Consider the following 23,610-nt stretch of genomic DNA (forward strand, 5'->3'; position numbering starts at 1 on the left):
CCTGCGCCGCCCCGGAGCCCGGCCGTGCCCGGAGCGATGCCCCGGCCCGGCGGGGGGACCCCAGCGCGCCCCGCCCGGCTCCTGGCTCCGTGAGCGGGGAGCGATCGCGCAGCGCAGCGCACTGGGTGGTGGCCCCGTGGAGAGGAATCCCCAGCCGTGGTGCTGCTTCTCCAGGGCGCAGCAGATGTTTCCCGGGGGCGTTGCTGAGCCCGGCCACAAGGGGACCATGCCCTCCTGGCGGAGCCAGGGCCGAGCTGCGCCCACCGCCCACTGACGGGCCCCCTCCCTGGGGAAGACCATGGTAAGGGCTCCCAGCCCTGGACTGGACAGAGCCACCTCCACGTGAGCTCCCCGTGCCCTCATGATGAGCACAGCCTACATCGTGCTGGAGCTGATCATTGCGGTGCTCGCCATTGCTGGCAACGTCCTGGTGTGCTGGGCTGTGGCCATCAACAGCACCCTGAAGAACGCCACCAACTACGTCCTGGTGTCGCTGGCCGTGGCCGACATCGCCGTGGGCTTGCTGGCCATCCCCTTCGCCATCACTATCAGCGTTGGCCTCGAAACGGATTTCCACAGCTGCCTCTTCTTCGCCTGCTTCGTGCTGGTGCTAACCCAGAGCTCCATCTTCAGCCTGCTGGCCGTGGCCATCGACAGGTACCTGGCCATCAAGATCCCGCTCAGGTAAGGGGTGAGGACGTGGGCACTTGGTGTTGCATGGCCCAGTGCCAGTGAGTGCCGAGCCCGCCGGTGCGAAGCAAGGGGGGTGTTACAGGTGGAGGAACTGAGCAGTCAAGGACCGACTGCATGCAGGCAGGGGCTGTGCTGGTGAAGACGCTCTTGGAAGACAGGACGCTGGGCTAGATGGACCATTGGTCTAACCCAGCAGGGCTATTCTTCTGTTCTTAAATGCAGGAGGCTTTGTCTGCAGTGGCTGCCAGGGGCCCAGGGCCAGACTTTCAAAAGCGCTCTGTTCCCGTTGTGTTGAAAATCTGCCCACCTGTTTTGGGTGCCTAAGTGGGAGCGGAGCTCTTTGGAAAATCTTCCGTGCCCAAGGCCACAAAGCTGTGGAGAGCTGGGACTAGCTGTCTAATCTACCTCGGTATTTTTATAGCCTCCATCAGTTTAGCATCTGAGCACCTCCCAAGTAATGAAAAACAGACCAACACCTTTCTCCGGCTTCTCAGTTTATTTGAGAATAGCTTGATTAGTTTATAGTATGTTCTTGAACAATTCTCCGCTCCGTTGGTAAGCTCAGCCCTTGCTGCCTATAGAGGTTGGGGCTGGCAGTGATCTTATAAGTGAACTTGCTAGTTGCTGATAAGTCCATCTGTCACCTTCCACCTAGCTCAGAATCTCCACCTGCCCTTGAGCCCAAAATAGGCTGATTTTTTGTTTAGCTGTTCAGAAGGGACCGTTCTGCTCTGGGTTGAAGGGAAAGAGTACGTGTACAAATGCTGATCTCGTGTCTCGCTGGACACAGTGTCAGGCATTACGTCTAATCACCTTTTATCTAAGCAAGGAAGTGAGAATGTATAAATCATAAACCCAACAAGATACCAACTCTACAAACAGAAGGCGAAATAGGCAAATCACATTTCCTTAGCCCCAGCCACTGCACTAGCCAGTTCACACAATGTTCTGAGATCACCAGGCTCTTATTCCAGAGCAAATGTGCATCTGTTGAAAGTGCAACCTGCCTGGGGTGCAGGTGTGCTTAGGGTTTGACTATGTGGGTTCTGGTTTTTAAAAGAAACCCACAAAGTTTGATAACAAAAAGAAAAACCGCACAAATCAATCCTCCTTCCTCTTACCCCCCAATTGACAACTAAGAAATTAATAAAAATTGGATCACAATAGACTTGAATTGGTCTCACACTAGATCTGGGGAGAAGGGAACATACTGGGCAAAGCATAGTATACATTCTTTATTGGGGCTAACACAGTGGGTTTGTGGAGCAGCCTCCCAGCATCTGGAAAAGTGCATCCAAAGCCTGGATTTTCAGGTTACAAGTGAAGAGAGTTTGTTTGCCTCACTTTTGTTGAGGGGTCATCTGTCCCTATTGCGCAACCACCACCGAAATTGGTATGACCGGATGATGACTAGGATAGCGGGGGTGGTTGGGTCGGGATTGAGAGGCATTAGCAGAGCTGTGTGTTGGGGAGTCCAGGACTGGAATGGCAAATGAGAGCAGGGGTTAGGATTGAAGAGCTGTGGGGGGTTCAGAGTTGGGGCATTAGGGATGCAGCAGGTTTGCAGTGAGGTGCATTGGCAAAGCTCTGTGGCTGCCTTTTGCCTGTACTCTCGTTTCTGGCGTCTCATTTTCATGAGCAAAACATGCACTCAGAGATAACTTTAAAAGGAATAACCATACTTGCCTTTTTCTATCACCTTGCCTTAGAGAATCTCAATGCACTTGACAAACATTCATTAATCATCCAACAGGTGATGTACAACTCTAATGGAAAACTGCAGCACATTGTGAGGGTATATGTGTCATCAGCAAATTGAATGGAAATTCCATGGTGTGTATTGTAGCTGGGGACAGATCTGAATCTTTAGTACTTATGGATAGAAGCATTTGAATCCTTGTCAGCATATCTGAAACTGGCTAATCATTTACTTCCAGCCATGGGGGTAGTCTGAATAAGTTGTTTTTTGGCTTCAGATAATGGTTTGGTGTCTGCTCCATTTATTTATTTATTTATTTCTAAATTGATCTAGAGCACGGGAGCAGCTAAAAGGGAGTTTGATGGCTCTTTTCAGCCGGACGTTTAATCAAACCACCCATTGCGTGTAAGATGCTGTAGCGTGGGTTGTTAATTCTAACTCGCTGTATGTGTATCATGACTCTCTTTTGTGGAGCTTGGCTGAGGAAGCTGAGTGGTTTTGAATACAATTGCTGCCCAGGTGAAAGTTTAGCTGAACATAACAGAGCAGGTGTTCTTGGGGGGATTATCGCGAACCTGATCCTGGGAGTGTAGATGGAGGTGGAAAACATTCCTGATGACAAATGACAAGGCAAATATTTCTTCCACCTCTTTGTTTGTTTTTCTTCTCTATTTCCAGCAGGTTTATTGTGCAACTCCAGGTTGGGTCAGGACTGGGTTTCTGCACCTCTTTGGGCTGCGATCCAGGGGCCTTGGTTACAAGGTTTAGGGAAATCTCCTAGGATCGATGTCCTCCCGAGCCAGTGCTAGGCAGTGGCTCTGGGGCTAAGGGAATGAGACCTGGTCCACACAACTGCCCTAGTTAGACACACATGCTGTTTCTGGAAGGAGAGTTGTTGTGGAAACAGAAAGCTGGCTGTTAAATTACAGGGGCAATGAACTTGCAGGGAGCTGTATTTCCAGCCAAACGGCTCGTTCGGGGAGTGACTGACTCCAGAGATCAATAGTGAGCTGTGAAGTCTTTTATCTCTGGAATGGGTGCCAACCATTCCTGTTTGGTAGTTCCTGTGACAAGTGTGGCTGCGAAGACCCATCTCCCCTAAGTGTGGTCAGAGCTGGGGCAGGCTGGAAGCCAGCTGGTGTATTGCAGGGGGATGGAGAGTACTGCTGCCCCTCTGCGTTGGGAACATACAGAGAAGCCCTTTGCTGGCTCCCCTTCTTCCTCCCATTGGGATTCCATTTCTTGTCCTCGCCTTCAGGGCACCACTTAGGTGGGGCCCCGGCCTTTGCATGATTGCCCTCAGCAGGGGTGAGTGTCACCCGTCAAACCAGCCCTGTAACATCATGCCGATGCCGTTTGCTGGGGGAATGAACTCTGCATCTTCGCTTTGCATTATCCAGGTATCTTTAATTGGCTCCTGTTAAGCAATGGGGGTGGGAAGCCCAGCATGGGGTGTCTGGAGTGATTGGGTTGGGAATTCGGGAAAGGCTAGAGTGTGGCTGGATTTGGAGATGGGGCGGGGACCGAGCTGAGTGACTTGTGCCTCTCCTCCTATAAACTAGTTGCAAGAGCAAGTGCTGCTTGGCTCCACAGCCCAGGGTGCAAATGTCTGATGTGGGGAAGTGCTATCTATACAGCTAGAGAGAAAATAGTCACTAGCCCCTCTAACTTAGGGGAGCAGTAGTGCCCCCTATGCCCCAGGTGTGGGCCCTTCCCCAGGGCCCAGCTCCCAAGGGCTGCTCCTTCACCCCAATGGCGGGGTATGAGTCAGGTACTCTGAAGCGCAGCATGGTCCCGAAGTTTCCCCATCTTGGGATATTTCTCTCCCTCTCGGAAGCAGCAGGACTCGTGTGCCTTTGTGCTGCTAACTGCATCTAGACTTGGAACACAGGAATTGCCCAACGGGATCAGATCCCTGGTCCATCTAGTCCAGTTTCCTGTCTGTCAGTGGCCAGCATCAGTTGCTTCAGGGAAGGGCCAAGAACCCACAGTCACAGGTGTGGGATAATCTGCCTGTTGCATAGGTGTCACCCTGGTTTCTGACAGAGATTGTCTTAAGCCAGGAAGCATAAGGGTTAATATCCCTTCCAGAATGTGTTCACAAGATTAACCATTTATCTATAGAAATGCCCAGTCCCTCTTTGAATCTTGTTAAGCCTTTGGCCCCACTGACTTCCTATAACGAGGAGCTCCCAGCTGAATCACGTTGTGAGAAGTATTTTCTTTTACTGGTTTTGGGTTTCTGACCTTTTAATTGCACTGAACATCTGCGTGTTCTTGTGTTCTGGGCTCAGTCTCCTGTCTCTGTCCAATTTGTTCTTTTACAGACTCTTTTACACGTCTCCTTTCTAAGGTAACCATCCCATCTCTCTTCAGAGGAGTTCTTCGGGGCCCTTCGTCATTCTTGTTGCTCTTCTGAGCCCCCTCTACCGTATCCTTTTTAAGATGGGGGTGCTGGTGAACGGGGCTGGGTTCACTACCTGCTGCGGAGTTTGGAGTTTCTCCTTTGTTCATTACCACAGGAAGGGCGGAGGGTGCTCATCTGCTTAGGTGCTTTGCTTAAAACACGCATGGTGGCTTCTGGCAAGTGGGCTGCTGCTTCCCCTTCCTGTGTGCCTGCCTGCTGTCGGTGTGGGAAGGCATCTTGTTCCTTTTTCTGCCCCAGCCCTGCTGGGTAGTGCAGGAAGCACCTTTCCTCGCGAATGTATCGATACCTAGGACATCTGGCGACAGGCAAGCCCAGGCTGTGTAGCACCCATGCGGGTTGTGCTCTACGCAGGGAGCAGGCAAGTGTGTAAAGCCCATCAGCAGAAGGGCAGGAGTTTGCTGCAGTTTCTGTGGGAAAGTTTGTGCCAATCCTGTTCTTCCTCAGGGTGGATCCCAGCAGCCCTTCCCAGCCGGAATGTAGGAAGACAAGACTCCGTGTTTGGGGGCAGCTCCGCTCCGAGCAGAACACAGACCCCTCCTATCGATCTGATCAGGATATCTCAGTACCACGGAGTTGCTGGTCAGCCTGGTCGCTGCCCCTGGACATCACACAGTGCGTCTGCAGGCCCAGAGAGCTGCACGGCGAGGAGAGGAGACACACAGGCTGCAGAGGCAGGGCTGGGCATGAAGCACAGAAATGTGTCCCCTGTGACTGCTCTGCCATGTCCCTTTTAAATCCCCAGCACAGACTTCGGGATGGTGAGAGAACACAGCAGTCCACTGTGCCATCAGCCACAACCCCCCCCCCCCCCCCCCCACAGCAGCCAGCAGGGTGCTGCAGATGTGCCAGGAATTAGCAGCCGCAGCTGTGTCTTCCCTCCCCACCTGTTTTACAATTCAGAGACAGGCTCAGGGGCTTTGCAAGTGCTGAAGAGCAGATTATTGCTGCTGATCCTGTTAGTGACGTCAACCCCATGGCAGGAGCCACAAATAACCTGCCAGTCCATTGTGGCATCTTCCCTCTTCCCCCGTAATTCTGTTTGTGGGACCACCAGGTTAACCGCGTGAACTGCACACCTAGGCCCGGGGCAGAGAAAGCATTGCCTTCACCCAGCCACTCCCCGCTCTCATGTATGCAGAGACTCGCATATCCGCAGACATACTCCCCGGCACAGTCACACTCACCTGTGCACGCTGTACTCTCTGTCCCACTCGCTCCCACCCGATGGTACCATGGATCACAGACATGTGTGAGGTGTTTGAGGTGGTCCCTCTGGGATGACTCCCACTATGACCCTGTGGGTTCATCAGTGTCATTGGGCAGCATCTGGTCACTGGCCACTTGCCATGCTTTGCTCAGCTGGCCCCTGCTGAGCAGCTTCGGGATCCAGCCCCTGCTTGGGGTCGAGCCCTGGGACACTGGCTGGGTTTGAGCTGTGCCAGATCTAGTCATGGGAGGGAGGTACCTGATTCCTAGGGCTTCCCCAGTCAGCTGAAATGCAGGGAGATTCCAGCTGCTAAGCTGTGCTCACCCAAGGTGTAACTAGGTTGTGTGGGATGCTGGTCAGGGCTCCGCGCAGGGTGGAATGGTCATGGGGCTGGCATACAGAGGGCTGGGCTGGGAACTAGGAGGCCCAGATGCCTGCTGTTTTTGTGGGTAGCCAGGACTAGATGAGACCTTTCCTGAGGCTTTTTAATGTGCTGTTTGACTAGATCCTCCCCTAGCTAGGAGAAGGACTTGGATTGTCTATTGCTCTGCCATCCTTCTGACCACGCTGCTCCTCGCTTGGCTGTAGTGGGACATGGTGTGTCCGATAGGTGATGCTGTAATGGGGTGTGGGCAACGTGTTGGTGCTGCACTGCCCCCTACAGGCTAGAATCAAACCAGCTCAGCTGTGTATCATAATTCCCCTACTGCTAATGGCTGTTCCTTTAACTCAAGCAGCAGGGGTCTGTGCTGTTGTAGCAAGATCTGAGTTCTTTGCCTGCTGCTGCTGTGAGGTTTGGAGTGGTTAACTCACTGCCTTGGGCACCAACTGGGCACCTAGAGTTGGTCTCTGAAGGCATCAGCAGGCCAGGGTGCAGTGAGTAGCACAGTGACAGCTGTGCGGGTCGTACATGGCTCTAGCCCCTTTGTTCTCACCCCTCCCAGTCCTGCAGTCTCAGACAAGGTCAGCCACACAGTCCAGCTCCAGGAGTGGGAATCTTCCTACAGTGAGAGCAAGTTAGGGAGTTATTCTCATATTCCTGGGAGCATCCCTGAGGGTTACCCTGCCAGCAAAGCCTGACTAAAGGAATGGAGGCGTGGTAGCTGTATTCATAGAATCATAGCACTGGAAGGGACCTTGAGAGGTCATCTAGTCCAGTCCCCTGCACTCATGGCAGGACTAAGTATTATCTAGAGACTATCCCTGACAGGTGATTGTCTAACCTGCTCTTAAATATCTCCAATGACAGAGATTCCACAACCTCCCTAGACAATTTATTCCAGTGTTTAACCACCCTAACAGTTAGGAAGTTTTCCCTAATGTCCAGCCTTAACCTCCCTTGCTGCAATTTAAGCCCATTGCTTCTTGTCCTATCCTCAGACATGAAAGAGAACAATCTTTCTCCCTCCTCCTTGTTACAATCTTTTATGTACTTGAAAACTGTTACGTCCCCTGTCAGTCTTCTCTTTTCCAGACTGAACAAACTCAGTTTTTTCAATCTTCCCTCATAGGTCGTGTTCTAGGCCTTTAATAATTTCTGTTGCTCTTCTCTGGACTTTCTCTAATTTGTCCACATCTTTCCTGAAATGTGGCGCCCGGAACTGGACACAATACTCCAGTTGAAGCCTAATCAGCATGGAGTAGAGGGGAAGAATTACTTCTCATGTCTTGCTTACAACGCCCCTGCTAATAGGTCCCATAAGAACGGCCATACCAGGTCAGAGCAAAGGTCCATCTAGCCCAGTATCCTATCTTCTGACAGTGGGCAATGTCAGGTGCTTCAGAGGGAATGAACAGGACAGGTAATCATCAAGTGATCCATCCTCTGTTGCCCATTCCCAGCTTCTGGCAAACGGAGGCTAGTGACACCATCCTTGCCCATCAGCCATTGATGGACTTATCCTCCATGAATTTATCTAGTTCTTTTTTGAACCCTGTTATAGTCTTGGCCTTCACAACATCCTCTGGCAAAGAGTTCCACAGGTTGACTCTGCGTTGTGTGTTGATGTTTGCCCCCTTTTTTTTTTTTTTTTTTTTTGCAACAGTGTAACACTGTTGACTCTCATTTAGCTTGTGGTCCATGACCTCCAGATCCCTTTCTGCAGTACTCCTTCCTAGGCAGTCATTTCCCATTTTGTATGTGTGCAACTGATTGTTCCTTCTTGAGTACTTTGTATTTGTCCTTATTGAATTTCATCCTCTTTACTTCAGACCATTTCTCCAGTTTGTCCAGATCATTTTGAATTATAATCCTATCCTCCAAAGCACTTGCAATCCCTCCCAGGTTGGTATCGTTCGCAAACTTTATAAGTGTACTCTGTATGCCATTATCTAAGTCATTGATGAAGATATTGAACAGAACCGGACCCAGAACTGATCCCTGCAGGACCCCACTCGTTATACCTTCCAGCATGACTGTGAACCACTGATAATTACTCTCTTGGAATGGTTTTCCAACCAGTTTTGCACCCACCTTTTAGTAGCTCCATCTAGGCTGCATTTCCCTAGTTTGTTTGAGAAGATCATGCGAGACAGTATCAAAAACTTTACTAAAGTCAAGATATACCACACCTACCGCTTCCCCTCCCATATCCACAAGGCTTGTTACCCTCTCAAAGAAAGCTATCAGGTTGGTTTGACACATTTTGTTCTTGACAAATCCATGCTGACTGTTACTTATCACCTTTTAGATATTTGCAAATTGATTGCTGAATTATTTGTTCCATTATCTTTCCGGGTACAGAAGTTAAGCTGACTGATCTGTAATTCCCCGGGTTGTCCTTATTTCCCTTTTTATAGATTGGCACTATATATGCCCTTTCCCAGTCCTCTGGAATCTCTCCTGTCCTCCATGACTTTTCAAAGATAATCACTAATGGCTCAGATATCTCCTCAGTCAGCTTGAGTATTCTAGGATTCATTTAATCAGGCCCTGGTGACCTGAAGACATCTAACTTGTCTGAGGTCTTGTCTACGCTACAGGGGAAATTTAATCTAAGCTACGCAATTACGTGAATAGCATAATTCAAATCGACGTCGCTTAGATCTGCTTACCGCGGGGTCCACACTACGTGATGTCGATGGGAGAGCAATCTGCAGTCAATTTAGTGGATGTTCACTGACCGACCTGTCAGTCCATCCTGGCCCAAGCAGACAGGTGGAACAACAGTGGTGAAAAGTACATTAGATTTGTCCTAAATTCCTTTGTAAGCTCAACAGGTATTGGGGGCAAGGGCAAAGTTAAACACATGGGGGCCAGATCTGTGGAGTGCCGATGGGAGCTGGGAGTGCTCAGTGCACAGCTCCGCATGTGATTCTTACCCTGATGCTGCCCCTGCTTGTTCTCATGGTGAACATTAGCTTCCGCTTCAGGCTGTGGCTTCCACCGTCTCTTTGCTTGAAAGGCTGGGTGATCTCATTCCCGTGTCTGTGCCCGCTCCGTTCTTGCACAATGGCGCTAGGAGCACGTGGGAGGGTTTGGGTGTGTTCTCTAGGCTGTCTAAGCCAGGACTGGGTAAGGCTCTTCCATGCAGAGCCTCTGTATCTCTCAATCCAGCTGTGAGGTTTGGAGCATAATGCATGGTTGTGTTCCAGCTCTGTCTGTGTTACACCGGCTCCTATCTCCTGGTTATAAGGAATTATGGGTAAACAGAGTCTTGGTCTGAGCTGCTACAGGAACTTGAGCCCAAGTGACAGAGCCTGGGGAAATGGATCTTATTAACAATAATACTTAAATGTGCTGATTGTACTTTCCATCCAAGGCTCTCAAAGGCCCTTAATGCATTAGGCCTCACCTCCCCCATGCAAGGCAGGGACATATGATTGCTCCCCCATGTGTCACAGGGGGATAAAGGGGAAGTGGTTTGCCTGAGATCAAACAGCAGAGCTGGGAATAGATCTGGGATCTCCTCCCTCTGTGCTTTGACCACTAGACAGCACTTCCCCACACTCACTCCCATTTCAGATTCTTTCCCTGTTAAAAGAAAAAAGTGGCTTATTTTCCCACCTCCAAGTTGCCACACCTGCTTTAATTAAAATGTTCTACCAGGAAATTCCAGTTGAGCTGTCATCTCGTTTCCATGGGAGTCCTCGGGGCAAGCCAGCGAGAAGCAACGATGCTCAGTCATATGGTTACAGAACAAACAAACAGAGCAAGATGCTAAATACAATTGCACACAGATAACAGGAATCTGAGGGTTGATGGAGCAGTTGCTCTTGCTCTCCTCCACTAAAGGGGCTTTGAAAACTCCACTCTGTTGCTGCAACACTTGAAATAGGAAGGCCTCAGTAGTCACAGGTCATTTATATCCGAGCAATGGAGCATTTGGTGCTGTGTTCCTGCAGGGCCCTTTCGCCCTGGCCAGCAAAGGGCGACCAAGTTAATTAACATCCTGCAATATCGGCGTTGGACGAAACGGGCAGGGAGGGTGCGCTGAGAGGACAGGAGAGCACAGGTTTTCTCCACAGAGTTTAGTGCACCAAGGGCTGTGGCGCTAGAGCAGGGCTGAGTTGGACTCTAGGGTCTGTCTTGCAACATTGTGTTCTTGAGGCTCAGCGATGTCCCTTTGACAGGGACAGTCTTGTCTCCACACTGAGATGTTCGTGACTTGCTGTCGGGATTGTCCGAGACTGGAACTGCTCAATCCAAGGTCTCGTCTGCACCGCAGGGATTCAGTGTCGCTGCTCCAGTGCAAACTCCTAGCACAGACCTGAAAAGCAGCAATTTCCACCAAGGAGCTCATCTCTGCTCCAAACAGCATTCACTCAACTGGGGCAGTGCCTGGAGCAGCCGTCCTGGCAGGCTTGGTTTCCGCTCAAAAAGGCAAACCCTCCTACTGCAGGCACAGTTATGCTGGTAAAACCGTGTCTGGGTTACTGGCTCAGTGACGCCGATATAACTGAACTGACGCTAGGGCTTGTGCCAGTATAGACGTGTACAAAAAACCCTACTGCTGTACAGTAACTCCTCACTTAACGTTGTCCCAGTTTTCGTTGTTACGCTGCTGATCAATTAGGAAACATGCTCGTTTCAAGTTGCGCAATGCTCCCATATAACGTTGTTTGGCAGCCACCTGCTTTGTCCACTGCTTGCAGAAAGAGCAGCCCACTGGAGCTAGCTGGTGGGGGCTTGGAACCAGGGTGGACCGGTAGCCCCCGGCATCAGCTCCCTAAGTTCCCTGTGCAGCAGCCGCCCAGCAGGCTAGCAATTGCCGGGCAGTTCAGCTGTCCCTCCCCCCACTGCCGTGTGCTGCTCCTGCCCTCTGCCTTGGAGCTACTCCTGGGAGCCTCCTGCTTGCTGTGCAGGGGGGGGAGAAGAGGGGTACTAATGTCAGTGTGTCAACCTCCCCCCACTCCTGTACCCCATCCCCACAGAGCAGGGGGGACACGACAGGGCTCAGGACGGAGGGAGCTTGCAGGAAGCAACTGCTGTCTCAACTTGCTGATCTACTTAAAAAGGCAATGTACTTAGAGTGGGGGTCAGTGTACTTAAAGGGGCAATGCGCGTCTCTCCCTCTCTCATGCACACCATGTGTGTGTGTCTCTGTCTGCCATGCTGTGTCTCATCCCTCCATTCGTGCTGCCTTGTAGAGTGTGAGGCTACATTAACAACTATGTGTTAACCCTTGAGACTCAGCCGAGTGCTAGTTCATCATTTAGCAGTAAGGCATCCCCGGGAAATATCCCTCCCTCTTCCACCCTCTGACTTCCACCTCAACCAAGCTTCACAATAATCATTGCTCTGTACAGTATTAAATTGTTTGTTTAAAACTTATTGTGTGTGTGTGTGTGTCTGTATAGGTATATATAATAGTCTTTTGTCTGGCAAAAAAAATTCCCTGGAACCTAACCCCCCTCTTTATATTAATTCTTATGGGGAAATTGGATTCACTTAACACCATTTTGCTTGAAGTAGCATTTTTGTCAGGAACAGAACTACAGCGTTCAGCGAGGAGTTACGGTATTGGCAAAGGTTTCTAGTGTAGACTTGGGCTTAGTCAAAGCATGTAAGGGCAGGAGCCAAGGACGACCCAGAGGCCAGAGCGGGAGCTGCAGGGGGTTGAGGGGGAGGCTCTCTTACAGTGGTGAGTGGTGATTAATGAGCCTGGAATGCTCCAGCAGGGCCAGGGAGAACTCGGGGGTGGAACAGTAGGGTTACCATATTTAAAAATTAAAAAAAGAGGACACTCCACAGGGCCCTGGCCCCGCCCCAACTCCACCACTTCCCTGCCCAGCCCCGCCCCAACTCCGCCCCTTCCCCTGAGCGCCCCGCATTTCCCCTTCCTCCCTCCCAGCCACGCGAAACAGCTGCTCGAGCGCTACCGGCTTCACGGTTTGCTGGGCAGCCCCCAGACCTCCAGACCCTGTGCCCCCAGCCGGGCGCTTCCCCTCCCGGGCTCCTGCTGCGCTGGGGAAGCGCCTGGCCGGGGGTGCAGGGTCTGGAGGTCTGTGGACTGCCGGCAAACAGTGAAGCCGGTAGCGCTCGGGCAGCTCGGCTCTTCAGCTACACAGAGCTGAGGTGTCTGGGGGAAGCAGCAGCAGCCGCCACCGCCACGGGGGAATCTGCCTGCAGCTTGCAGCCTGCCGGAGCTGCTCTAAGACAAGCAGGGGACTAGTATTTTCCCGGACATGTTCGGCTTTTTGGCAATTCCCCCCCGGACAGGGATTTGAGGACCAAAAAGCCGGACACGTCCGGGAAAATCTGGACGTATGGTAACCCTAGGAACAGTTAACCCTGTTACTTAAAAACTGGGCTCCGTGTTCGAAAAACGAAGCAAGTGTTTAAACAAACGCTCTCTGACGCCCTGCACCAGCACAGCCTCCCCAGCTCTGCTGCAGCCTCTTACCCCAAGGAGTTTCCAGTTTCAGAAATACAATAGCCAGCCCCTGCCTGCTGCTTTACAAACATTGATTTTTTTTTCCTCATCACATCCACCTTACAGAAGGGGAAACTGAGGCATAGAGGCCAAGTGACTTGCTCTTGCTCATACAGCGAGGTGGCGGTTGAGCACTGTTCTCAATGCACTAGCCCAGAGTGCCTGTAGGTAGTTTGGTGTGAAGGGTGTGACAGGGTGGATTAGTGCAACGCTGGGAGAGAGACCTGGGGGCGCTGGCTTAGTCACCTCCCATCTCCCTGCTCCTAAGCATTCAGAGGGTTCTGTTTGTACAGCCCCTGTTGCACAACTGGGGCTCCTAGGTGCTACTGCAGTAGAAATAATCAATGATCACGAAGTGTGATGTGCCAAAGCACAGTAGCCAGCGGGCAAAGAGCCCCCTTCTGTTTGGCAACACAACTCGTGGTGTTGGACAGACAAAACAATCAGACCTGGCTCTGCCTTTGCTAACCTCAGTGTTACATGCTCAGCAGATTGACTCCAAGGGCATGGACAGGCGCCTTTGACAGGACCTAGCGGTCTGGTCTAGGATAGATGCTCCTATGTGGCGTCACCAGTGGGCCCAAGCTGGTCTGTGAAAGCAAATGCACTTTGCCCCTGGGATGTGACAAAGTGAAACCAGGGCCATTTAGCTGGGAAACGGCTAGTGAAATAAACCGCTTTTGCCATCTGTCCTGCTCCTGATGGTGCAGGACCCGCATGCAGGTGAGAGGCTGGTTCCCTTATGCCACAGAGAAAAGGCTCTTCACCAAACCCGGCGGTGTAGCAAAGATGGCAGTAGTGGGAGAGGTGCCTTTACTGGTTCGAGACCGGAGCAGAGATGCTGCATAACAGCAGGATGATCCCAGTGGCTGGGGATGGTGTTGACATGTCCAGCAATGAGTCCATTTCATTGAACAGTGGCAGAGCTGATTATCTACTAATTGATTATTAAACCTCCCTCCCTGTGTAAAAGGAACCACTCTATTGCCAGGTTGTTTAATCACAATATATCACTCTTAAATAACCAGCTGGTATTTACATTACAGTAACTCTTGTTACTTCTAGGCAGAGACATCAAGTAGTTTCAATATTTGCTGTGGGTTAATGGAGCAGCTTTAGGTGAATAAATTTACTTTAATACTTCCCTGTGTAATAATAGCAAACTTCAAAAAGAGAAGGGGATTTGATCGGAGCCTGTTAAAGGAGTTTTCAGAGCTTGGGACACCCCTGGCCCCTTCCTGCTTCTAGTTCTCAGAAGAAACCTCAATCCAAAATCAGTTTTCCTACAGTTATTTCCCCCTCTCCATTGTGCATGGGTACTGGTTGGTTATTGTGGGGTTGTGCACATATTGGGTTGTTAGTGTAGAGTAGTTCCTGGGCAACGGGCTGCTGACAACTGTTTTGAAAGAAACAGAGCACGTGTATCCTGATCTCAGGCTTGTCCTTACCTTTAAGCATGTGCTTATCTTCACTGAAGTCACTTAACCGCGTCCTCAAGTGCTTTGGCCCAGACCTTCAAAGGGCTTTGATTTCAGTGGGAGTTAGGTGCCTGTGAGGCTCTGGGCCTTTGTCCAATGAGGACCTTAGCAATTTTTTTGGGGGGGAAATACGGATCTAAAGGGCCAAGGCTTCCTTGAAAATATGGGGGGCGAGGGAGGGAGAGTAAGTCCAGGTTAGGACTGCAGCTGACCTTGCTGAGGGCCATTGAAATGTCGAGTCTGTTAGTTAAGACTGAACCTAGGTGATCGGTGAAAAACGGTTTTCACGGAACATTTCCTGACTTCGCTTTGGCCCCATTCCCACCCTAAGGCTGTGCAGCAGGCTAGCCAGGGCCATGCAGGCGCGCAGCCACAGGGTCCTGGGCTAGAGAGGAGCGAGGGAGGGGGCGTGCAGGGCCGCAGCGGGGAGAGGCGCCTCTCCCAGCCCCAGAGCTACCATGGTGTAAGAGGGCTGGGGAGAGTCCTCTCACCCCGGGGCAGCCTGAAGCCCTCATCCCTGGCCGCACCCCGAGTCAGAGCCCTCACCCCCCGCACGCACCCCAACCCTCTGCCCCAGCCCTGAGCCCCCTCCCACACTCCGAGCCCCTCGGCCCCACCCCCACCACACAGCACCTCCATATTGGTGCACGTAACAACATTCATTCCGCACATGGATGTAAAAAAGTAGAGGGAACATTGTAATCCCTGTTTGGGTCTGCTTCTCGCCAGCATCTGAGTGACGCGACTTCCTCGCACAAATGCTCCTGGACGGCACGTGTTCGTTTGTGCTGCTCCTGCAATCGGGGAACAGAACCAGGATTTTTCAGCCCAAACACAACAAGGCAACGCAGCCCGATCACAGTGTTATTGGCAGTCAGTCCATAGAGAGGCAGGAGGTGGTGGGATGAGTCTGAGGCATTACAATGTGCTCCTGCAACACCCACCAGGAGAATGAAGAGTTCGCTCCAGGGGGCAGAGGGTTTACCGCCAGCCGCTGCCTCTGCTGTCGCCGCCACCAGCTCTCTCCTGAGCCTACGCGGCCTGCAGCTGTTGGCATTGTTCTGTTCTGCCTCATGCAGTCAGTACATTTTTCATTCTCTTCCATGCACGGGCAAGAGGGCTCTGGTTAAATCTGGTTTTGTCTCTGCTGGTTAAGAATGAGCAGCACTCAAACAAGCCATGGTTGCAACTGCTCAGAAAGCTAGGTGGCTGCTTAATTCACTTTACAAATCTTCTCTCCATGGAAATGTCTGGGGGCAGCAGCCAATGGAAGAAGACTCATCTGGGGTGTTTTCAGGGAGTGACAGCACTTAACGTCACATGCCCAGAAGCAGTGTGTCCGTCAATGGCCTCATGACTCACTGGGTTTCAAGACCCTTTGGTTGATGGGCCATGTCTGCTTTTCATTACGCAGCCCAATTTGTTTGGAGAGAGACAAGCAGGCCTTGGGGAGTGCTGTGCTGCACACCACCCCTGACTCCCATGTTCTCCACCTGTACAAGCCTCATTCCCCTCTGTTATTACAGGAACCTCACAACACCCATGGAGCTGGGTCAGAGGAGCAAACTGAGGCTAAGTGACTTGCTCAGGGTCACACCGTTGAGTAAGCAGCAGACCCAAGGAGCCTGCTGCCCAGTGTCCCGCCTACTGTACGCTCTCCCCGCAGAAGGGTGTTGAGACCCCCCTCCCCCCCCCCCCCGAGCTGTTCCAGGTTGGAGAACAGGCAGTTACACCGTGAGCTCAATCTCTTTTAATCAACCGTTAGTGATGGTGGGATTTTCCAGGCTGCTGATCCCAACGAACACTGAAAGTGCCCAGCTCTCGGAACCACAGCTGGGGTCTCCCAGCGGGGCTCCAGCACGCCGAGTTAGTGGATACTTTTGGAAATGTTGGACATAAACTCGCTGGCCCTGTGTTTATCCCACGTATGAAACGGGCAGTAATTCCCTAGCCATCTGGGGCCCTGGGAAGTTAGGGGGAGAATGGAGCCCAGATAGCTTCATGCAGCAGAAGACATGGGTATAACACATGGCTTGTAGTACGCATCCCTTCTCTTCAACTAGCCTAGTGTAGCACGTTAAAGCCCAGGCACACCTGGGTGATGCTGCTGTTTCCTGTGGTCTGTATTTGACCTGTACGCGCTGGACAAGTCTGGCTGAACTGGGACCATGTGTGTGTCTGTCTTCCAAGAGGACACCGAGCTTGCTCCAGTGCAGTTCGCACGCAGCATATACAGCTGCAGTTCTGTGGGAACCTGGCCCCCTCCCTTCCCAGCCAGCAGAAAATGAGAACGTTTCTCTGCCGAAAGGCAGGGAGAGGAGTCCAGAGTAAACAAGAGCAAAGCGAACAGAGAGAGGCATGTCAAGCCGGGGGGGCAGGGGGGAACCTACATTATGAATGCAGCCTAATTGGCTGTACACAGGACTCTTCCTGGCCTCTCAGATTCCTTCTTGCCTCAGGCTTCCCTCTCTCCCCCCAAGACCTCCAGAAAGCAGGCTTGCCGTAGCGCTGAGCTGAGCTTGGGGTCTGTTCTAATTGTACCCAGAGCAGTTGGCCTTGCGCTGGTTTGCTGTCTGGGTTTTCATGGGATCTGGTTGTCAAGTTTTCTTTCTTTTCAAGTTCCCAAGCTAGTTTTCTAGTTTGGGACAGACGCAGTTCCCTTGTGGGGCAGCGGAAACGCGGCTGTGTAAAGTGCTTTCCTCCCTTGTGCTCCGGGAGGAACCGGGACTCCGGTGTGGGATTAATGGGGTTCCAGAGCACAGTGATAGGACTGGGCCTGGCTAGCAAGACAGGATTCCCTACCTAGTTTGAGAATCCTGCTTCAGGGCCCCTGGGGCTTCAGCTTGGGCCAGGGCTCTGAGCAGCTCCATAGCCATCCGAGCTTTGTGAATGCTGATTGGTAACATAGGCACCTAGGGGGTTAGACGGCAACTGAGTAGGTGGAAGTAGAGGCCTAAATACCTTCGTGGAGCTGGGCCCTAGCAGCCTAAGAGTATGTCTAGAGGTGTGAGTACAGCCCATGCAGGTAGGCCTGAGCTAGTGTGAATACCATAGCAGTGAAGCCACGGCAGTATAGGCTACAGCATAGTTTATAGAAACCTGCCTGGACCTTGGGTACTTACTTGAGTGGCTAACCCGCACTCAAGTCCATGCTGTCATGGCTTTGCTGTTCCTGGGAACTGCTAGCTAGAGAAAAGCTAGTGTGGATGTGTCTACACGCGTTGCAGTCACGCCTCCGCCTGCAGTGTAGACATACCCCCCCCCCATCTCATTGAAAGTCAGTGACCCCACTGATGGGCTGGAACTCTTTGGAGCCTAAGTCACTTTTGAAAAGGGGACTGAGCTGTCAAAATCACTTAGGCCTTGCAACAGCTTTTAAAAACTTGGCCCTTGGACTATATTCTACAGCCAGGCCTCTCTCCAGTGCTTGTCCTTTGCATGTATTTATAGATGTACGGCCATGGTCCCTGTGAGGCTGGAGCTGACATTACCCTGTTCTGACAAGTGGGAAAGCTGAGGCACTTACACAAATCCACGTTTGTAAAACCTGCCACTCAAGCCATCAACAGGCACTTCCAATTTCTGGTGCTGTGCAGCCCTTCGGGGTGGTCTGGTTATCCAGCCGCAGAAATGCTGTGTGGGTTGGAGCTTGGCGCACACAATCCAATGAGCCCATTGTTTGGGGTTGGCCGTTTCCATAGTTTCCACACATTTCTACTCCCCCTGTTATTGGCAGCTGAGCACTAGGGCGGGATGTCACATGACTGGAATGCTGTTCCATCAGACGAATCCTGTATAATGGAGTTAAAAGCTGAGGGTGCCACTGCAACTGCCGGTTGTCTTGGGTCCATTCCATCCCCCAGGACACCCCAGTGCATTCGAGGGACAGGTTGAGGTGGGGCTGAGGTGATGAGACACAAGGTAACACAGTTAATCCCTGAGGCCCCCATCAGGGGCTGCCACTGAGACCTCACAGGAACGTAATCAGCTGTTGGAGGTGAGAATTAAATCGGCTCTTGTCACCCCTGCTCTATGTATCAACCAGCGATTTGATTTTGGTACCTGGCAATTTTGATCATGAGGGCCAGACCAGACTGAAAAGAAGCTGTTAGTTACAGCAGGATCGTTTCATTAGCTTAACAAGTGGCACCATTAATCTCTACAAGCTCAATGTAATCAAGTCCTGGTTATGTCTGTACAGGCCAAAAAGCAATGAAGGTGAGAAAGATGAAGATGGGCACCTAGTAGAAATTTTCAGTGCTGGGTGGGGCTGGACAGCTCACACCGCTGCTGTTGTTTAAGCTAGCTTGGGTATGTTGACATGTGGGGCAGTCACACCTCTGACTGCAGCAGAAACGTACCCTTAGGCCTGTAACTTGCAGGAATTTATATAGTAACTGTGTACTTACAAAGCACCAGCACACAAACTGGATCAGACTGTGGAGCTGTCCTGTCTCCAATAGCGGGCTTCACCTGAAGGCAATAATCCACTTCTCCTTGGCGTGTACCGTGTAAGGTGGGGGGATGGATGTGGTCGCGTGGGGGGTGAAGAGGCCTTGCATACAGTCTGATCTTCATTTCCCTAAGCCCTACCCTTTTCTCAGGCGCAGAGGGACTGGCGTGCTTAGGATTGAGCTAACTAGTTGCTCAGTGGGAATGGAGTCTGACTGGGGCTGCCCACTGGGACTGCTGAAGTCATCTTGGCCCACTTTCTAGCGTTCGTTCGCAGCCACACTAACTCTCCTGATTTTCAGGAGTCAGTTGATCTTGGAAAAGGAGAGGCCAGGGGACGTGTGAAACTGTCACCCTATGTCTGGGAACATTGGAAGCTCTTAGCTGGGACTATCCCATGTGTTACCCCAAAGAGGTGGGATTATCCCCTAGTAATGTAGGCCAAGAATATAGGCCTAGAAATGGTGGGTACCCACCTAGCGACACCTGAAAGGGATTGATTTTTCAGAGGGTGGGTGCTCAGCACTTGACAATCCGGCCCCTGCAAAGGTACCCCAAACCACTAGACATTTTCAAAACCGTTTTGGCTTTGATCTACATAGGGGATCAGTTGTGGGGTTTTGCTGGGCGGGAGCCGTGGGGCTGCTGCAGCCTTGTCTGGGGTTACCTTGCAATTGAAGCTTTCAGAGCTGTGACTGTTCATTTCTGTCATGGATTGATTTGTTTTTTGTTCTTGGTGTGTAGATACAAGAGCCTGGTGACCGGGAAACGGGCAAGATGGCTCATCGCCGTGCTCTGGCTCCTCTCCTTTGGGATTGGACTGACCCCACTGATGGGCTGGAACAGAGCCCCTGATGAGCAGGAAAACAGTCGCTGCCAGAATTCTACCAATAGCTCGGCCAACCAGCAGGGCTGCTTAATAAAATGTCTCTTTGAGAACGTGGTCACCATGAGCTATATGGTCTATTTCAACTTCTTCGGCTGTGTGCTCCTCCCACTCTTCATCATGTTGGGCATCTACATCAAGATCTTCACGGTGGCCTGCAAGCAGCTGCGGAAGATGGAGTTGACGGGTAACTCCAGGACTACCCTCCAGAAGGAGGTCAATGCGGCCAAGTCTCTGGCCATCATCGTGGGGCTCTTTGCCTTCTGCTGGCTGCCCCTGCACATCCTGAACTGCATCACCTACTTCCACCAGGACTTTGCCCACAACAAGCCCGATTGGGTGATGTACATGGCTATCATCCTGTCCCATGCCAACTCGGTCATCAACCCCATTATCTATGCCTACAAGATCAGGGACTTCCGCTGCACCTTCCGCAAGATCCTCACCAAGTACATCCTCTGCAGGATGGAGGACGTCCCCAAGGGCTCCAATGGCAACATCCGGCACCTGACTGTCAGCAATCTCAACTCTGCTCCTGTATTTATCTGACCATGCCTGTCATCCTGCAGCCTGACCCTGACCAACCCAACCCTCCCCACTCCTTGTGCCTATGTGGAGGGTGGACCAGGATCCCGATGAGTCCCACTATATAATGTACAGCTCTATTTTTTTAAATTTTTTTATTTTAACATAGTGCCTCGTAGGGGAAAACATGGCTGGGGAGGCAGTGTCCTGCCTACCCTGTCTTCTGACCTTCGAGTTATGGGGGGCTGGTGATTGTATTTCTTCCTAGGTCAAAGGTTGGAAGCCCTACGTCCTGGGGTAGGTTTCCCCAGCCATGCTGCTCATATCAGTTCCTGGCCTTTGGGATTTTATTTATTTATTTTTGGCTCACTCAGAAGGATTTTTTGTTGTTGGTTCATTTTCTATGTACTTGATGCCACTTTGGTAAAGACCCTATTTTTTCCATCAATTGTTTGATGCAGCTAGTATTCTCCCATGGGAAATAATCTTATGTAGCCCACTTGCTAGTGTAAAACTGAAGCCATGACCCAGAGTCAGAGGAGATGGGCTGGTGTTAATGAGGAAACAAGGCAGTTAAATGGAGATCCGGCTTCGTTCGTAAAAGGATGCCCTGCTCGAAGACTGATAGTTGAGAGGAGATCTTGTGCTCACCCCCTTTCATAGGACTGACTATGCTCCATGGAGCCTGGTAGCCCATCTCTAGCAGTGAACACCTGCTGCTCTACCAAAAAGCCAAACCCTGCTGGTATTCACAGTGAGGTTGCTTCAGTGGCCACTGACGTCAATGAAAAGATTCCACTGATTCATGGGCTTTGGGGCAGATCCCTAGAGGCTGGTCCTGTTACCCCTGAAGTCAAGGGCAAAGCTCATGCTGCCTTCAAGGGGGCAGGATCCAAGTGTGTGCTGCTCTGTGCCCTCAGGAGCTGCAGCTCCTATTGGCCTTGCACCTACCTGCTGTTGTGATGACTGTCAGCCCCAGGGCCATGCTGCATTCCCAGTGCACTGTGGCGTGAGCTCAGGATGTTGAGAAGTCTTTCTCCTAGCTTTGGGGGGGGTTATGTCTGGTTATCTGGAGGGGATTTAATTGGCCTGTGAAGTTAGAATGCTGTCTTGCAAGCAACGGCCCCATGGCACAGCCCAGCCCTTTGGAACAGGTGCTAACGGGAGAGCAAGGTTTGGTTCTTGGGGGGGTTAGACTGGGTCAAAAATTGCTACAGCCACAGCCCTGGCTCAGGGGCTAATTTGCACCGTCTTGGCCACTGACTGTTCTATACTTCCACTGAAGGGCAGAGATGCCCTAATGTGCACTGCGGGTTAATAACTCTCGGCCAGCCTAGCTTTTGGGGGTTTTAAATGACTAAGTCCTATTTAATATATGAACTGGGTACACACAGGTGGGGAGAATAATGCGGCATTTGCATCATTATTCGCTCCAAAGGGGTTGACTGTGTTGAAGCTGTCATTCAGGATGCAAGGAGCAGCTATGTGTACCTGGTATGCCCTTTTGCTCTAAGGGGGCTCAGAATTCCAGTAAAACTAGCCCCCTCCTCGCCCCACATGCCTACGGCTGCAAGTCTGGACGACACTGACAGGGAGGGCAGAAATGGCAAAAGGGCCGGATTTCCTACCAGCCTCCAGACTGGCCATTAAAAACAATACCCAGTAACAGTGCTAATGGAAAGAAGAAACTGGCTTGTTACAGGGCAAATCAACGGCTAGGTCTGCAAACTACAGGCTTAGGCTTCAACCCTCTTCTATACTGGAACCTTAGGAGAAGGTTCTTAAAGTGCCAGTGAAGTGGCAAATTTAATCTCTGAGCCACTTGGCATGTGAGCACCAGGGAGCTGTAGTTCATGCCTGTGTATTTAATAGGGTCGCCGCTGGGCAGCTCTCACATGCACAGCCCATGCTCAGAGCTGCCCCTCTGGGGCCAGGTGGTGGGAAGGAGGAGCCATTAACCTGAGTGAGAGCGATGGAAACCAAACCCCGCTCCTGCCACTCTTCGCAAGGCAGTCGCTGTGAAGAGGGCAGGTGGGGGGGGCTAGAGCGGTCTGTCATCGGGAAATGTAACTTGAATAACGCTCTAGCCAGCTTTCCATTGCTTTTAGTTTATTTTGCACTGCACGAAACGGAATCAGAAAAAATCCCCTCCTCTTTCTTACACTAAGCCTCTGACCTGAGGGGTCAATGAGGGAGGTTGCTGTGGCTCAGCAGGTGTGAGACAGGGTGGTTGTGGGACCAAGGGCCTCTAACCATCCATGGCGCTAGGAGGCAAGGAGATGGGTTAGCTGCCCTGTGGCTACAAAGGGCCAGATCCAAACCTGACTGAATCCGAACTGTGATTTCGATGGTACTGCCCCTGCTGCCGTCAACTTAGATCAGGTCCCAACTGTGGCTCCAGTCAGCCTGTTAATCCTTCAGCTAGTATCAAAAGGGTTAAAATTATGGCCCTGTGTCTTTCTCCTTCCCTTTGCAGCTCATCTCTGGTGCAACTTCCTTGCTCCCAGTCCGTCCCACAGCTGTGACCACTTCCTGCCTTCTCAGCAGGACTCATCTCATTTCAATCTCTCTATTGTCTCTGGCCGCCTCGCTCCTATTAATCATGGAAGGGACCAGCCAGGGTCTGACCCGTGGGTCGGGGAGGGTTGCAACCCACATATGTCATTGCAACAAAAACCGAGTGCTGGCCTCCTTCTCCTTAAAACAAATCGCAGTCTAGAGTGCATGAGAGAGAGCATAATGCACAGTACTAAAGCAGGGGCCCAGCAGTTAGTTAATGACTGATCAAGGAATAGCTGTAGGTGACCTTTTACACTGCAAGCCAGGATCCACTACACATCCCTTCTGATATGCCTGTGAGGAGCCAGGGGACGTTTGCCATGTGCTGTTGTCACTGTTTCCCTAGCTGGGATGTGCCACTGGCTTCTTTTAATTTATTAACTAAGTTGTTTGAAAGGAAAACAAATGAGTGCTGAAGATTTCTAAAAATGTGAATCCAAGTAAAATGGCAGAGGAACACTCACCGCCCGTGTCTGGAGTTCTTCACATGTCACTTAACCCATGTGTTCCTGATGTACATAGGCTGGATGGTATTTGCCTCTTGTTACTTGGGCTTTGTAGTTACAGTAACTTTGTTATTTACATACAGAACGAATACTTAAATTTACCACTGAAAACAACCTAACCTTGCGCCGTGTCGTTTCTTTGGGCATGCCCTTCCGGTAGCGATGTTAGATGAGAACAGGCTGCGTTTGCAAATGAGACAGAGCCAGGTGACCGGAGTGCGGGGGCAACAGACACAACACTCAATGTGGAGTTGGGCTCTGGGATGCATCACTCAGGGCCTAGATGAAGAAACATTGTTTAA

The 23,610-nt window shown here is 51.3% G+C and overlaps 2 protein-coding genes across 2 annotated transcripts in view; one reads left to right on the top strand and one right to left on the bottom strand.

Annotated features, from left to right (window-relative positions):
* ADORA2B (adenosine A2b receptor) lies at positions 1-23,422 on the top strand. The gene is made up of 2 exons (XM_034752301.1): positions 1-684; positions 19,577-23,422. The coding sequence occupies exons 1-2, from the start codon at positions 362-364 to the stop codon at positions 20,265-20,267; spliced, it is 1,014 nt and encodes a 337-aa protein (XP_034608192.1). The 5' UTR covers positions 1-361; the 3' UTR covers positions 20,268-23,422.
* The window catches only part of ZSWIM7 (zinc finger SWIM-type containing 7), a 22,751-nt gene continuing 21,601 nt past the window's right edge, over positions 22,461-23,610 (bottom strand). The window contains exon 8 of the mRNA XM_034752305.1: positions 22,461-23,587. The gene's annotated coding sequence lies outside the window, so the exon portion shown is untranslated. The remainder of the gene's footprint in view (positions 23,588-23,610) is intronic.

Source organism: Trachemys scripta, chromosome 18, assembly GCF_013100865.1.
Source record: "Trachemys scripta elegans isolate TJP31775 chromosome 18, CAS_Tse_1.0, whole genome shotgun sequence".
Lineage (NCBI taxonomy): Eukaryota > Metazoa > Chordata > Testudines > Emydidae > Trachemys > Trachemys scripta.

What these genes read in the sequence shown, in the direction of transcription:
- ADORA2B (XM_034752301.1), top strand. Translation starts at nt 362, where the DNA reads ATGATGAGCACAGCCTACATCGTGCTGGAGCTGATCATTGCGGTGCTC. An exon ending in GCCATCAAGATCCCGCTCAG is followed by an intron (nt 685 to 19,576) that starts GTAAGGGGTGAG and finishes CTTGGTGTGTAG; the next exon opens with ATACAAGAGCCTGGTGACCG.